This window comes from Ursus arctos, unplaced genomic scaffold (assembly GCF_023065955.2).
Source record: "Ursus arctos isolate Adak ecotype North America unplaced genomic scaffold, UrsArc2.0 scaffold_19, whole genome shotgun sequence".
Classification (NCBI taxonomy): Eukaryota; Metazoa; Chordata; class Mammalia; order Carnivora; family Ursidae; genus Ursus; species Ursus arctos.
This window is the reverse complement of record NW_026622863.1, coordinates 23,525,431-23,540,817: the sequence shown is the minus strand read 5'-3', so window position 1 is coordinate 23,540,817 and position 15,387 is coordinate 23,525,431. Positions and strand designations below refer to the sequence as shown.

Here is a 15,387-nt window from a genome sequence, read left to right as displayed (position 1 = left end):
ACTTAACAGTATGAGCCCAAGGGGTCCTTTCAGCAGCAAGCTGTCATCCTTGACTGACCCCTCCACTTGGAAGTGGGCAGCCTTGATCCCAAACAGGGCCATGGGGACCCCTCTCACCCATCCCTAATCATCAGAGGACTGGCTTTGAAGCATCTGCAGAGCTGGATACTCCAGAGAATTTGTTTCAACATTGTTAAGGGCAAAAGACTAGAATCATTAATGTCCATGGATGGTGGTGAGCTTAAATAAATGCTAACACATCCCACCTGGCCATGTCACAGACAGCTGCCTCCTAAGCCGTGTTGTGAAAGGGATAATGCAAAATGTGTGCGAAACGTGGGGAGAGGTTGGAAGGATGCAGACCAAATTGTTGCACCATAAAATATGAAGGATCAACATTCCAGGTGTGTAAGGTACGTGAAGGCAAACATTCAGGCGGTCCCCACCAGTATGGCCAGCGACGTTGGTTATGGGGTACTAAACCCTGAGTGGTTAGCATTGGTAACTACCATATCGTGAATTCTTATTATAGACCCTAGAGACCGGAGTGCTAAAATTCCATTTTGCAGAGAAGCAGGCCCGGAGTGAGAGGGATGTAGGATCCATTCCCATCACAGAGCCCAGGTTTGTTTTTTTTCCAAATCACTCAGAGACTGGTGAGTAGTTCCATTGCCAGGGGAATCTAGATCCATCCACAGAGCTCTGGGTCGGCTAGAAAAGGCCACTTTTCCTCCTCAACGCCCTCCAAAAATCCCAGGGGAGGAAGGCCAGCCTGCACAGTGGCTGTTTGGTTTTATTATTAGTCTCAGCAGAAGATAGGGTTTCAGGCTTTATTTAGGCTTTTCAGAGAGGAGTTTAAGATAAGGGGCAGCAGGTGTTTGCTGGCTGAGACACCTAATCCTCTCACCTTATCGGCAAGAGCAGCAGGGCCCTGGTGGAGGGAGATCTGAGGCCATGGAGGAGCCCGCCACTGGAGGGAGAGGCAGGAGGTGGCTTTGACCTGCAGGCTAAGGCGCTGTGGACCAGGAACAGGTGAGAAGGTTTCTCACCCGACTGAGTTCCCCTTCGATTTCCCATCCAGGGCCTGAGGCTTCAGGACACCCTCAGTCTCCTCTTTCAGAGCCTTGGTCCCAAACTTGACTTGTGGATCAGAATTGCCTTGAAGGCCTGTTAAGGCACATTTCGGGGGGCCCACCTGCAGCGTCTCTGATTCGGTCGCTCATGCTGATGCTGTCCGTCCAGGAACTGCATTTTGAGTACCATGGCTTTGAAGAATTCGTCACTGCTGTGGGATGAAAACTTTTATTTCAAGTTCAGCAATCCCTTTGGCTTCACTTCACATTCTTTTCTCTTGGTTCATCACAAAGACAATGTTAAACTTCGCTTTAACAAAGGCACACGCAGAACTATTCTTTCCCCGCTGTCTCTTCATCCCCATTCCTGCTTCCCCATATTGTTAGTAACGTTCCAATTTCACGGACATCCTGGGTGACTCCTCTAATTTTCTGTCTGGCTTGATTTTGACAATGATCAGGTGTCATTTAAAAAAAAATACAATGAAGCCATTCTTTAAAGGACGAAAATCCCCTTAGAGGGCGGTTGTGAGGATTTGTTTAAAAGGAAATGATTGAAGTTATTTGGCCCTAAAAAGTATTAAATAAATAGTAGCTGTTACCAGTGAACACAAATAACCCTAACAATGTGCCCAGATATGGCATCATTTAATCTCCATAAAAACTCCCCATTTGATACATGAAAAATGTGAGTCAAATAGAGGTTAAATTTGGCTTGTTAGGAAGTAGCAGAATCCGGCCTCTCCCTGCCTTTCAACACAGAGCCCACCACAAAGAAGAGGAACTCTTTCCATACTACATTACCCAAGAGCAGCCATTGTTCCAAAAAGACATTGCCTGTAGCTCTGGTGGGGCTCAGCCCAGCAGTAAGGGGGTTAATGGTTCTCCCACACAGAAGGGCAGCTCAGAATGTGGAGAGAGACGGTCTCCTGGCTGGCTCAGTCAGAAGAGCACGTGACTGTCAATCTCAGGGCTGTGAGTTCAAGCACCATGTTGGGTGTAGAGATTACTTAAAAAAAAAAAAATTGTAGAGAGGAGGGTAGATTTACCCTCAACAGGCCCACCTGGGCATGTATATGAATCCTGAATTTCCTCTACCATTGGGAGGAAGCTGGGTGAAGCCAGCAGGGTTAACAAGTGCCCACTCCCCTTACACAACTCTGACAATTCTGAAAACCAAAGAATTGGACACTGAAGTGGGTGAATGGTGTGGTACATGACCCACGGGGCAATAAAACTACAAGAAGCAGCAGCTCACTCCCCAGGCACCTCTGGGAAAAATTCCTTTAATAAAAAAGTTGTAGTACATTTACGCGGATTGTCATCACCCTTTATCTACAGCACTCAATAGGGAAAATAAAAAATAAAGGACAACACAGTCGCACTCAGTATAAAAACGCAGGAATTCATTCAATTGGAGGCCTTGTTGCCTGGAGAGGAGAGAGAAGTGCATGAGGCACGTGAGTCAAGGAGCTCAGGCTTCGGCTTCTGGAGCAATCCAGGGGACCACTGAGGACCTGCCTCTAACTTTTTGAAGACAGTATTAAAAAAAAAAAAAAAAAAATTCAGGTTGCAATAAGGGCCTCATTCTAAGGAGAAGGGTCCATTCCAGAGAGAACATCATCACTGGGGGTTGTAGGCGGTGGTCAGAGTTGGTCCGGGCATTTTATGGCAGGTGATAGACTCCCAGAAATTTGGCCTCGGAGGCAACCCTGGCCTAGTCTGAGAGGTTTCCAGAGGTGAAATCAAACCACCCATGTCCCTCCACTCTGAAAGGCTTAGAAAACAACCCTTAATGTCAGATTTGAGGGCCTCTCTCCTCCAAGTTGCTAAGGCCACTTCTTGACAAGCTCCCAAGTCCTTGGCTGAGGGGAGGACTCAGGCTCCTTGGAGATGCCACTGAGGCCCAACCTTTAGTCCCTGGTCCTGCTGGCAGGTGGCCTAGTCGTCCTGGCCACCACCATACATATCTGCCAGCTTCTTGAAGCGGCTGCCCCACTCGTTCAGATAGTCATAGTCTTGGTCCTGGTCAGAGGCGGAGGAGGTGAGGGAGCTCAGGGAGGCAGCGTCAGAGCCGCTGCCCTCGTAGTCAAACACCAGCAGGGAGTCGTAAGGTGGGGCCGTGGGGTCCGTGTTGGCCGCCTTTAGGTTCTGTGGCAACAAGAGCAGGTGGTTAGGAGCAGCGGTCACTCAGCAGCTGCGAAAGCTTGGGCAAATGAGTTCACCCTGCTGAGATTGCATCTCCTCATCTGTGAAGACATCTCTTCCTTCCAGTAAGGTTTTGAAAGGTGAAATGAAATAATGCATATAAACACCGAGCACTGAGCCCAGCATACAGCAAGTGCTTAGTGGACCAAGCCAGTGGTCAAGGGCAGGGACTCTGAAATCAGACAGCTTGAGTCAGAACTCGGACTTCACTCCCTAGTTTTGTGACCTCAGGCAAACTCCTTAACCTTTATGTGCTGTTTTTATCTTGTCTCTAAAATGGGAGACTTGGGGAGCCTGTGTGGCTCAGTCGGTTAGGCGTTTGCCTTTGGCTCATGTCATGATCCCAGAGTCCCAGGATCGAGCCCCACATCAGGCTCCCTGATCAGCGGGGAGCCTGCTTCTCCCTCTCCCTCTCCCCCTGCTTGTGCTGTCTCTCTGTCAAATAAATAAATAAAATCTTTAAAAAAAGAAAAAAAAACTACTCTGGGTATGTGCTGTGCTCTGGGCATATTTAAAAATAAAATGGGAGACTTCATATAGTTTTAGAAGAATAAATTAATACACGTGAATATATGTAAAGTGCTTATTAGAATAGTACTTGGCACATAGTTGAACATTATTTCCTCATTTGTAAAACGAGGATAACAAGAGGATTCCCTCCCTGCACTTGATTTGAGCATTGAATGACACCGTATTTGCAAACTATCTAAATGTCTGTCCAGAGACATTCTGGAAATGGTCTTCATCTAACTGGAGGGGAAAGTTCCAGGTATTTAGCTCCAAGGCATTTTCTCAAACCATCTGCTCTGAGCAACTTTCCCCAGATGCTTTTGTTTTTGCACAGCACTCTCATTAGCATGAGCTAAAGAACAGAGTCCACCAGGCTACTTCTAGAAGGCAAGAGAAGTAAGAGAAAAGTTCAAGCCAGGGTAAGGCCTTTTGACTGCCTACCAAGCCCTCTGCCCACCGCTGCTTCCTCGCACCCCCTGAGATCCATCAATCTATCTTTTTCTTCCTCCCTCACTTCCTCCTCCCAACTTTCCTCCCTCCCTCCCTAACTCATATTAAGAACCTCCACTTATGGGGCATCTGGCTAGCTCAGTCAGTAGAGCATGCGACTCTTGATCTTAGGGTCTGTGTTCAAGGCCCATGTTGGGTGTAGAGCTTACTTAAGGGAAAAAGAGAGAGAGAGAGAGAGAGAGAAAACCTCCATTTACTGCTAATGAGGTACCAGGCTGTGATAGGCGCCTATCATGTGTCTCCTATGTACCTAGTTCAGGGGTTCTCACAGCCCTGGCTGTGTATCTGATTTTAAGCTTGGGGAGCTTTAAAAAAAAATTGGAGCCTAAAAAACAAATGAATCCCTGCCTTCCAGGCATTGCTGTTTTTCAAAATCCCTCAGATAAATCAAACATGTGACCAGAGTTAAAAACACTGGAGATACTCAGCTATTATCAACAATAACTATCATTACCTACTAAATGCTACATGCCAGGCCAGTGGTTCCTAGACTTAAATTACTTGGAAACTTTTTTTAAAAAGATGTTATTTATTTATTTATTTATTTATTTATTTGAGAGACAGAGAAAGAGAGAGAGAGCACATGCATAGGAGGGAGGGGCAGAGGGAGAGGGAGAAGCAGACTCCCCGCTGGGCAGGGAGCCCAATGAGGAGCTAGATCCCAGGACCCCGAGATCACGACCTGAGCCAAAGGCAGCCACGCGACTTACTGAGCCACTCAGGCACCCCTACTTGGGATTTTTTTTTTAAAATCTGAAGCCCAAGCCACATCCAGATCAATTATACCACAATCTCTGCAAGGAGTCAGAGACATCAGGAGTTTTTGAAGTTCCCCCAGGAGATTCCAATATTTGGGAACCACGGTTCCAGGTGCTTGCTCATCCAATCCTTAAAGCAACCTATAACACGGGCGCCCGGGTGGCGCAGCCGGCTAAGCATCTGACTTTGGCTCAGGTCATGATCTCAGGATCCTGGGAACAGGTTGCTTCGGGCTCGTGCTCAGCGGGGAGTCTGCTTCTCCCTCTGCCTCTACCCCTGCTGGTGCGCTCTCTCTCAAATAAAAACAAAAAAAGAAAATGCAACCTATAACAGAGGGTTGCCAACTCTGCTCCACACTGGGATCATCTGGGACCTTTAAAAATTCACACCCGGGTAGTCTGGCTGCACAGTTTTCTAACAATTGTTATATTTGTTGAATAAATGATTCCTAACCTATTGTTAACCACTCTGCAACTTAGGATTTCATGGAGGAGAAAACAGAAGCCCAGAAATGACTCAAATATGCCAGGGTCACACAGCTGGTTGGTGAGGGAGGCAAGATTTAAACCCGGAGCCAAGACTCCAAACCCATGCTCTTTCTCCCATGCTGCCGGTGCCTGAATAAAGGCCTGCCCTCGGCTGGACCCCTAGGCCTCACCTCAATGATGAAGTTCCCGATCTCATCTGGGTTGGCTGGACGTGGACGGTACATGGGTGTGGGGATGAAGGTTGGTGCCACATCGTTGCGGAGAACCACCTCAGGCCGGGCCTCCAGACCCCGGTGGAGCTGGGTGATGTCATAGTCCTTCAAGGACATGAAGAAGAACATGGGATTGAGAAGGCAGCCCCCCACCATTTATGTTTCAGCCCACTCCCCTGCCACAAGGGTGTTCTGGTTCATGGGTAGGACTTAGAAGACAATCTCTGTCAGACATTTCTGAAAGCCCTTGTTTCCACAGCCCCTCCTCCCAAATTAAGCATAGGCTCAAGGCCACCTTGAATAGGGTCAAAGGGACCACAGCTGTGGACCAGACACCCTCTCAGAAGAGGAGAAATGGTGGTCAGTCCTACATGAAGAGTGATGCGCTAGGCCAGGGTCTGGTCAATGGAGCTAACGTGGTTAGTTGACTGACCCAACCATCCCTGCCAGTGGTCCTAGAACCATTCATCTTCCAAACCCCAGACCCTCAATGCCTCACCTGGTCCTCCTCACCACCTCCCTCTTCACCGTAGTAGAAGACATTGTCACGGGTGTCATCTTCTGGTAGCAGAAGGGGCTCCTTCACCTTCCTCTTCTTCCTCACCAACAAGAGAAGCACCAGCAGGAGGACTGGAAGAGGCAGGGAAGGTAAATATCTGCCCCCCCCAACCACAGAGCTGGTTGATACCCCCAAACCCTCAGAGCCCTACCTAATTTTAGACCCCTCTCCTTGGTAGCCAGGGCTTAAAATACTTTCAATGGCTCCCTTGCACCTAGGAAAACCCCTACCTTCTTATCAAAGTGTACAGGGTTGGCCCCTGCCTGTCTCCACACATATACACCCCCTCGTAGGTCTAGTCACATTGGCCTCCTTGGAATGCCACAAATACACCCAGCACTTTTCAGCTCCAGGACCTTCACCTGGGCATTCCTTTCTTGGGACACTCTGCACGCACATGCATGGCTCTCACCCTTCAGGACTCAGCCTAACATCACTCCCTCCTCGCAGCAATCTGACCTCCCCCCTCCCCCCCATAATTCTGTATCATTTGTCAGTCTTCCCTTATCAGTGATACTGGTCCTCAAGGGAATCTCCCAGAAGATGTTACTTTTCAACAAAACTCTTTTTCAGTCCCCAGGTGAGCCCTAAAATTAGCCACAGACTAAGTTAAAAGCAAAAAGACAGTGCAAGTCTATATGGTGTCGTAATTTGAATGTAGGTGCAAATACTATTTTGGTATTTCAAGAGAAGGACTGGCTTTTAGTGCTATGGTTGGAAGGGCTGGCAGGCTATTTGGACATGGGGGTCCTGGCCAGCTAATGCCTGGCTGTTCTCCCTAATACCAGGACTACCTCCAGTTAATCCCAATAAGAAGGGTCCCCAGAGCCCTCTCTGTGGCTGTTCAGTGTGAGAGGATATGGCCACTATTTACCTTTATCACTTCTTTGGCCTGTTAACAGAACCAAGGTCAATCTCTGGCCCAACACAACAGACCCCGCCTTCTTGGGGAGTCTATGGGTTCTCAGGATGCACACCCTATGTGGGCTATACTGCATTCTTTCCCTCCTCTTTTCCTCCCCATTGAGTCTGGGGAAAGGCAGAAGGTGACCTGGACTTTTTACCTGCACCAAAACTTACAGATCAGCCCATGGATATCTCCATTTGGACTGCCTGGCAATTCTCTTCCCATGATCTTTTCCAAACTGGTTAATGGAAACTCCAGTTTCTACTTGTTCGGGTCTTAGAAACATGGATGGTTCTTTTCCTCATACCGTATATGAATCTGAACTGATTCTGCCTTGAAATAGGACCATCTCTCATCATCTCACCCCTGGATTACGGCAATAGTTCCTAAATGGTCTCCTGTCTCCACCCTCACCCCTGCACAGTCTGTTTAGTAGAAATCCTGTAAAACTCAAGTCAAATCACATCACTGCTTTGCTCTAATCCCTCTGATGACTTCACATTTTATCCAGATCCTTGCAATAGTCTCCAAGGCCCAGCATGATGCTCCGCCACAGCCATCACCTCTGACTCCATCTCTTACTTTTCTCCTCTTTTGCTTTTTCCACTCTAGCCATCTTCTGTTTCCACACACCAAGCACAGTGCTGCCTCAGGGCCTTTGCACTTGCTGTTCCTGAAATAGCTGCATGATTTGCTTCCTCACCTCTTTTGGTTCTTTACTAGAATATCCCTTCTCAGCAAAGCCTTTCTTACCCATCCTACTTGAGATAGCAGACCTCCTCCCTCTGCTTGCTTTTTCTCCGTACCAACACTGATTTCTCTGCCAGATCATTTATTGTCTGTTCTCTGTACTGGAACTTAATTTCCATGAGGGCAGAAAGTGGTCTCTTTTTACTATAAAGTGCTTCACCCCAGCACCAGAAACAGTGCTGGGTGTGCAGGATGTGGATTAAAGCCTGCCCTTATTGAATTCATATCTGACTGAATGTGTTTCTGTGTAAGGACCAATTCAGAGAGTGGAAAAAGCCAATGTGAAAGGTTCCACCTTTAGAGTAATGACCTTAGTTTTTTAGTTTGTAAAACTAAACTTAGTTTGTAACTAAACACGTCTGCCCCTAGACCAAGGACTCTCAAACTTTAGCATGCATCGGAACCCCTGGAGGGCTTGTTAAAACACAGATTACTGGGGCGCCTGGGTGGCTCAGTAGTTAAGCGTCTGCCTTCGGCTCAGGGCGTGATCCCAGAGTCCTGGGATCGAGCCCCACATCAGGTTCCTCCACTGGGAGCCTGTTTCTTCCTCTCCCACTCCCCCTGCCCGTGTTCCCTCTCTCGCTGGCTGTCTCTCTCTCTCTGTCAAATAAACAAATACAATCTTTAAAAAAGACAAAACAAAACAAAATAAACAAACAAAAAAACCAACACACAGATTACTGCATCTTAGCCCTAAGAACTGGCCTTTTGAACAAGCTCCTGGCACTGCTGATGCTGTTGGTCTGGAGATCACACATTCAGAACTAGTGCTCTAGCCTCTAGATGACATCACAGCAGGGCTGAGTCTGTCTGTTCACCACTGTCTCCCCAAAGCCTGGCACATTCCAGAAGCTCCATAAACATCTACCCCCAAATGACACACCTAGAGTTAAGAGTATCAGGAACAGATGGGCAACGCTGGGGATGCCTCAGTCCCAGCAGTTCCGGGTAGAACTGGCTCTTTGAACGACCCCATCCTTGGACAGGAGAGAACACGGGTACTTACACAACAGAGCCAGGACAGCCCCCAGGATTGGGAGGAGGAAGCCCCCTTTCCAGGGATCGGGGCAGGTCTTCACGTGGCCATGGCAGTTACACACGGTGGCCTTGATCACTGTCAGCTGTTCCTTGTTGCCATGGTCAGCCAGAGAAAGGTGCACGTCGTAGGTGTCTTGCTTCAGGAACTTCTTCAGGGACAAGGCCACTGTGTCTCCTGGAAGAGACAGAGTAACGTTTACCACGAGAGAGGCCACAAGCGGAATGGAGTATATCACTTTGGAGGTTAAGGAGACCTCCTCACAGGGAGAAATACCCCAAAAGCACACTTACACCAAGGGTTTACAAAAATTGGTATTTGGCCAAAGCCAAAGTCACCATCATGGAAAGGATTATAGGGATGGCAAAATAAATTCATCATCTTATTTTCTTTTTCTTTAAAGATTTTACTTTTTGGATAGAGAGAGAGAGAGAGAGAGCACAAGTAGGGGGAGCAGTGTGCAGAGTGAGAGGCAGAAGCAGGCTCCCCGCTGAGCAGGGAGCCTAATGCAGGACTCGATCCCAGGACCCAGCGATCATGACCTGAGCTGAAAGCAGACGCTTAACTAACTGAGCCACCCAGGTGCCCCATCATCTTATTTTTTAAAAGTCAAATCGATAGTCACAGTATTTTTAGAATAACAAAGTTTTTAAAAAGTCGTGGTCATGCAGGGCCAATAATTTCTCAGCACCATTAGCTTCCCCACTGTTCTCCTCAAGAAGAACACAATGAAATACATTCTTCCTGAGATAACTAACCCTATCTTTTAATATTCACATTGACCACCTGTTTTCCTATATGAAAGTTCACTACCATTTATTATTACAGCATTTTGCCCTTGCAAGAGTAAATATAATGTTTGTGCCTCAAGTGTCTGACAGAATTTCAATATCTGAAACACTGATATTTCTGCAAAAGCATTAATTTTTTTTTTTAAGGATTTATTTATTTGAGAGATAGAGTGCAAGGGTGCAGGGGGAGAGCAGAGAGGCAGAGAGAATCAGAATCAGGTTCCATACAGACCGCAGAGCCCGACACGGGGCTCGATCTCAGGACCCTGAGATCATGACCTGAGCCAAAATCAAGGGTCTGACACTCAACCCACTGCGCCATCCAGGCACCCTGAGAGCATCGATTATTAATAAATCCAAAAGCACGTGACTTGGTGATATGAGTGACATTGTTAAGCAGATCAGACAGGCTGCCAGCCCGTGCTGTCACAGCATTAGTGATGAACACAGGTTCGGGGGTGCTGGCTGGGAGGCTGTCGTGGACACTGTGCTAACTGGCCTTCAAAGGCCCAGGGTATGTGGCGATCCTAGAGTGGGGAAGATGGTTATGTTTGTGGGTGAGAAATAGAGGGTCAGGGGCTTCTCTGAAGAAAGGCCTTCAGTTTAAACTCATTTCTCAAGGAGGAGCTATTAGCCAAGGTAGCAGGACTTCTCATCATGCAGGACTTTTCCAAGCATTAAAGACCCTCACTGTTAAATGCCAGCAGTGTCCCCCAGTCATCAGGGCAACCAAAAACCACCCCATGTTTCTAGCTCACCCACCCTAAGGCTTGCTGGCCTCGTTCAGCACTGACCTCAAGCCACTTTTTTTTTAATTTTTTAAAAAAATATTTTATTTATTTATATGACAGAGAGAGAGACAACCAGTGAGAGAGGGAACACAAGTGGGGGGGGGTGGGATAGGAAGAAGCAGGCTCCCAACAGGGCAGGAAGCCTGACATGGGGCTTGATCCCAGGACCCTGGGACCAGGCCCTGAGCCGAAGGCAGACGCTTAACGACTGAGCCACCCAGGGGCCCCTCAAGCCACTTTTTGTTCAAAGGTTCTGCATACTCCCTGGGCTTGTCTTAGTAAGAAAGCCAGAGAGAGACTTCGCCCCGTTCCCATCTGGCAATGGCAGGCAGACAGGGAGCTCTGCACGCTGAGTATCTGGTCTACCGCGTCGAGGCCAAGGTGGGGTATTTCACTGAAACATCCCGACCACCATCCTGTCCCCATGCCAGAGGGCGGACTTCTCAGGTGATGATGACAATGGCGGTGCTGGTGACTAAGTGGCCACTGACTGGGTGCGAGGCTCTCCTCTCAACTTCACTGCCACTTTAAGAGGAGGTACTATTAGCCTCATTTTACAAATGCAGAAATTGAAGCTTAGGGAGGCTAAGTAACCAGACCAAGGTCACACAGGGGTAGGGTTTGGATTAACTCCCCTGACAACAAGGACATGATTAGAAAAACTAAATTAAAACCAAGAACCAAGGGCACCTAGGTGGCTCAGTCGGTTACACATCTGACTTTGGCTCAGGTCATGATCCCGGGATCGAGCCCCACACTGGGCTCCCCTGCTCAGCAGGGAGTCTGCTTGCTGCTCTCCCTCTGCCCTCCCCACACCCCGCCATTTGTTCTCTCTCTCAAATAAATAAATAAAATCTTAAAAAAAAAAAAAAAAAAAAACCCAAGAACCAGGTATCAATACTATCACCAGGTGATGGTGCCATTGGGCCTCGGCCGTAATGCTCACACCTGACAGAGCCAGACCTGTGATTGCTGCCTGGGAAGACTGCTGGCGAAGGTGGTCGCTCACATCTGCTGAGCACTGATGTACCAGACAAGAGGCCTCTCATAGAATCACCCACTTCACCTTCACAGTAACTGGATGCATGTAGGTACAATTATGGGCACCATTCTGCAGATACGGATAACCGAGGAACAGTGAGGTTCAGTAACTTGTCCATAATCACAAAGCTAGTAAATGGAGGAACTGGGTCTTGAACCAAGCATTCTGGTTCCAGAGTCCATGCTCTATAAATGGTAACATCAGGGAGGGGGGAAAATGGCTTCTAGGCCACAAGGGGGTGACAGGAGACCAACCTGGGTTCTTCAAAGGAAAGGCGCCAGACATACATACCCAAATCACAAGAATCATAAAATTGAGACAATGTGCATATCTGGAGCAGGTCTCCTGAGTCCTTTCTGGGCTGAGCTCAGCAGCAATAGGTAGTGGGCACTTGGTTCCTTTGGGGCAGAACCTGCGTGTATTGCTTCCCTGTTTCCCTCCTGGGGAACCTTAGCCCCAAGAGAAAGGGGAAGACATTTTAAACCGAAGTGAACAGTGTCTCTCCAGGGACCTTACTGGCTCTTGGGGCTGGATCTTTCTCACACACCCCGGGTCCTCACTCACTTGATGCCAGTTAGACCACTTCCCAGGCCAGTGACAAGTGAAAAGCTGTGAAAGACTGAGAAGCTCTGCGGGGACGGGAACGGTAAAGGACAGGGAGGTGGACGGGAGCAGGTGCGTGGGGGATGGGGACTGTGGCTTCAACTTCTGCTCCATGCTCATGCACTCTGTGCCCTTGGGCACGCTACTTAACCTCTCTGTCCCTCATTGTCATCTGTAAATGGGGATAAAAATACTGACCACAGAGGGTGGTAGAAATAGTAAATAAAGAAAAAGAAGTCACCTTGCATATGATCAGGGTTCAATAAATGCACCAATGGTAAATCAGAGTGCCTGGATTAAAATTCTGGTGGCATCATTTTCTAGCCGTAATGCCTCTGCCAAGATATTTAAGCTTCTGTAAGCCTTGGTTTCCTCATGTGTAAAATGGGAGCACACACATGTATATGTGGGTTGCCGTGAGGACTGAGTAACCTAATCTATGAAGTGTCTGAAGTGCTGTGTAACACACAGTAAGCGTGCTCAGGGCATGTGAGCTATTATCACTGTAGGAGTCCTGGCTCTTTCATTATGTGAGATTGAGAAAGTCATACCCTCTCTCTCCCTGCCTCGTTTTTCCAACTGTACAGGAAGGTGGTTGGGCTAGAACATTCTTAAAGGCTTACACTAAGTTAATAAGTAACATTTGCTTGATGTTCTTACCTCAGTGGGAATGTGTACAGGGTCCTGGTATGGGGCACACACCCACCTACCACCACCACTCACTCACCTTTCTCATTGACCTCTGCTGACCAGTAGATATCCGAGTCGTGTGTGAGCTGGGCCTGGAAAGGGGAGGCGTGGGGGGACAGGTCCTTGTCCGTGATGTTCAGCACTTGGGGCACAGGGCTTTGGTTGCAGATGGTGATCTGACGGGGCTCGGGGACCGGGCCATGGTCGTTGATGTCCATAAGTGTTAGCAGGAGAGTCCCAGTGCCAGTGGTGGGAGGGCTCCCTGTTCATAATTACACACAGGAGCCGTTTTTAGCATCTGTCCTTGAGTTGGGTGATGGGTGAATGTTAAGCTCTCTGACCTATGCAGTCAGCCTCAGGGAGGTTCCTGTTTACTGCCCAGCTGTAACTTTTCAAGCCCCTCCATGTCCTGCCCTAGTCTCATCATGGATCAAACCAGTGATGGCAAATCCATGACAATCATGCCATCATTCTCAGCAGATTTTCCTAACTGATCATAGCAATTACAGCCACTACCAATCTATCCCAAAGGGAAACCTATTGGCCACCTCAGGGCTGATGCAGTGTTTGCTGATGAGCTTTAGGGATGCCTCCCTTCACAGTCCTGCCATGACTTCTCGCCAGCTTCCAGGCCTCGCTTCACTGTGTCAAGCAGAGATATCAAATCACATCCCCCAACTCTGTCATGGTGTGACATCACTAATCAATCATGGCACTTTCCAGGCAGCCCCTTCTAATCCAATCACAAGGGGAAACCAACAGGCCAATCCATGGCTCAGTGAACCACACACTTGGGCTGAAAGAAATCTTACTCCTAACACGTGGGTCTTAGGGAAACCGTAGCCAGCCAATCCCAGTCTTTGAAAGACTCCTCCGCAAGTCTCCCTTGACCGTCCAGATTGGTTTGCTGAGAACCCTCCCTAACACCATACTCTGTCTGGGGAGGGGATGTGCTATGCCATGGGCTCCAAAGGTAACCAAGTGGAGGGGTGGGGAGGAAGCTCTCACCATCATCTGTGGCCAAGACCATGACTTCGTAGACATTGTTCATCACAAACCGTTCATCCTCACGGTCTAAGACCCCCGTGGCAGTGACCTGCCCACTGTCTGGGTCTATCGCTAGCCACCCTGCTGGGTCCCTCAGCATGTGGTAGCTGGAATAGAAAAGTTGAAGAGTCATACCCAGAATACTTAGAATTCTGGTTGTCATTCAAAGCCTATGCATTCCAACTGGCAGATGGTGTCATGGGACTTGGGGCTCCTAAGCAGGATCACATGAAAAATGCACCTCACCCCTAAATGGGAGCCTGAGCAGCAGGCAGACGGCCCAGCGGGGACACATGAAAGAGAGTGGCTGTACCTGTCCTCTGGATCTCTGCTCAGAGTCCTCAGCCTTGGGGAGGGTAGGAAGGGAAGGCCCCGTGTAGGGGTGATGCTCAAAATATGCAGCAATCCTCATGGTAATTAGCATAAACGCTGACCAAATGAATCCCCATCCAACACTACCAGTGCTTTTGGATGCATGTGAGCCCAGCTCCTGGTTACCTGATCTTCTGACTCCCCCTGTCAGGATCCTGCGCAGAGTAGGTGCAGACAGGCTCCCCGATAGAGATGCCCTCCTGGACCTCGATGACCTTAGAGGGTGGGACGAACACAGGTGCCTCGTTCACATCGTCCACGTGGACCACTACAGTGGCGGTAGAGGTTGGGAGCTTCACCACAAAGGGAGCCTCATTGGTCACTTCGACGTACAGAACGTGCTGGTTTTTGGCCTCGAAGTCCAAGCCCTGAGAGACAAGAAGGAGGACCTGAGCCACCAGTGTCTGAGGATGCAGTGCTGTGATGTCAGAAACAAAGGGCCCACAGTGCGGGGCTGGAGGCTCCCAGCATCAACAATGCCGTCCTTCCCGGGACGCCTAGGGGGTGCAGTCTGTTAAGCATCTGACTCTTGATTTCGGCTCCAGTTGTGATCTCAGGGTTGGGAAATTGAACCCTATGTGGAGGCCCACTTCGAGCTCTGTGCTCGGTGCTGAGTCAGTTTGAGTTTCTCTCTTTCCCTCTGCCCCTCCCCCCCAACTCTCTCTAAAATAAATCTTTAAAAAAGAAATGCTGTCTTTTCCATAAAGCCTCTTGCCTTTTTTTTTGAGGGAGTGAAGGGAGAGAGGGAGAGAGAAATCTCAGGTAGGCTCCATGCTAAGTGCCGAGCCCGACATGGGGCTTGATCTCACAACCCAGAGATCATGACCTGAGCTGAAATCAAGAGGTGGATGCTTAACCATCTGAGCCACCCAACTGCCCCATCCTCCTGCCCTTTCTGAGTGGCTGGTAGGGCCTTTTAGAACATCCCTAGACCAGTAAGCCCTACAACTGGTTCCCAGTGGAGGTGGCCCCCTACAGCGTGTTCCAGAAACTTGTGGAGGCCTAATTGTCGTAATGATTGGGGATACTGTTGGCATTT

At 48.7% G+C, this 15,387-nt stretch overlaps 1 protein-coding gene across 1 annotated transcript in view; it reads right to left on the bottom strand.

Annotated features, from left to right (window-relative positions):
• Positions 1–2,327: 2,327 nt before the first annotated feature.
• CDH3 (cadherin 3) overlaps positions 2,328–15,387 on the bottom strand; it is a 43,409-nt gene continuing 30,349 nt past the window's right edge. The window contains exons 10-16 of the mRNA XM_026495090.4: positions 14,475–14,716; positions 13,938–14,083; positions 12,967–13,191; positions 8,983–9,189; positions 6,260–6,390; positions 5,719–5,865; positions 2,328–3,224 (exon numbers count right to left, since the gene is read on the bottom strand). Of these exons, the coding sequence (XP_026350875.1) occupies positions 3,015–3,224; positions 5,719–5,865; positions 6,260–6,390; positions 8,983–9,189; positions 12,967–13,191; positions 13,938–14,083; positions 14,475–14,716 (1,308 nt within the window). The 3' untranslated portion in view covers positions 2,328–3,014. The remainder of the gene's footprint in view (positions 3,225–5,718; positions 5,866–6,259; positions 6,391–8,982; positions 9,190–12,966; positions 13,192–13,937; positions 14,084–14,474; positions 14,717–15,387) is intronic.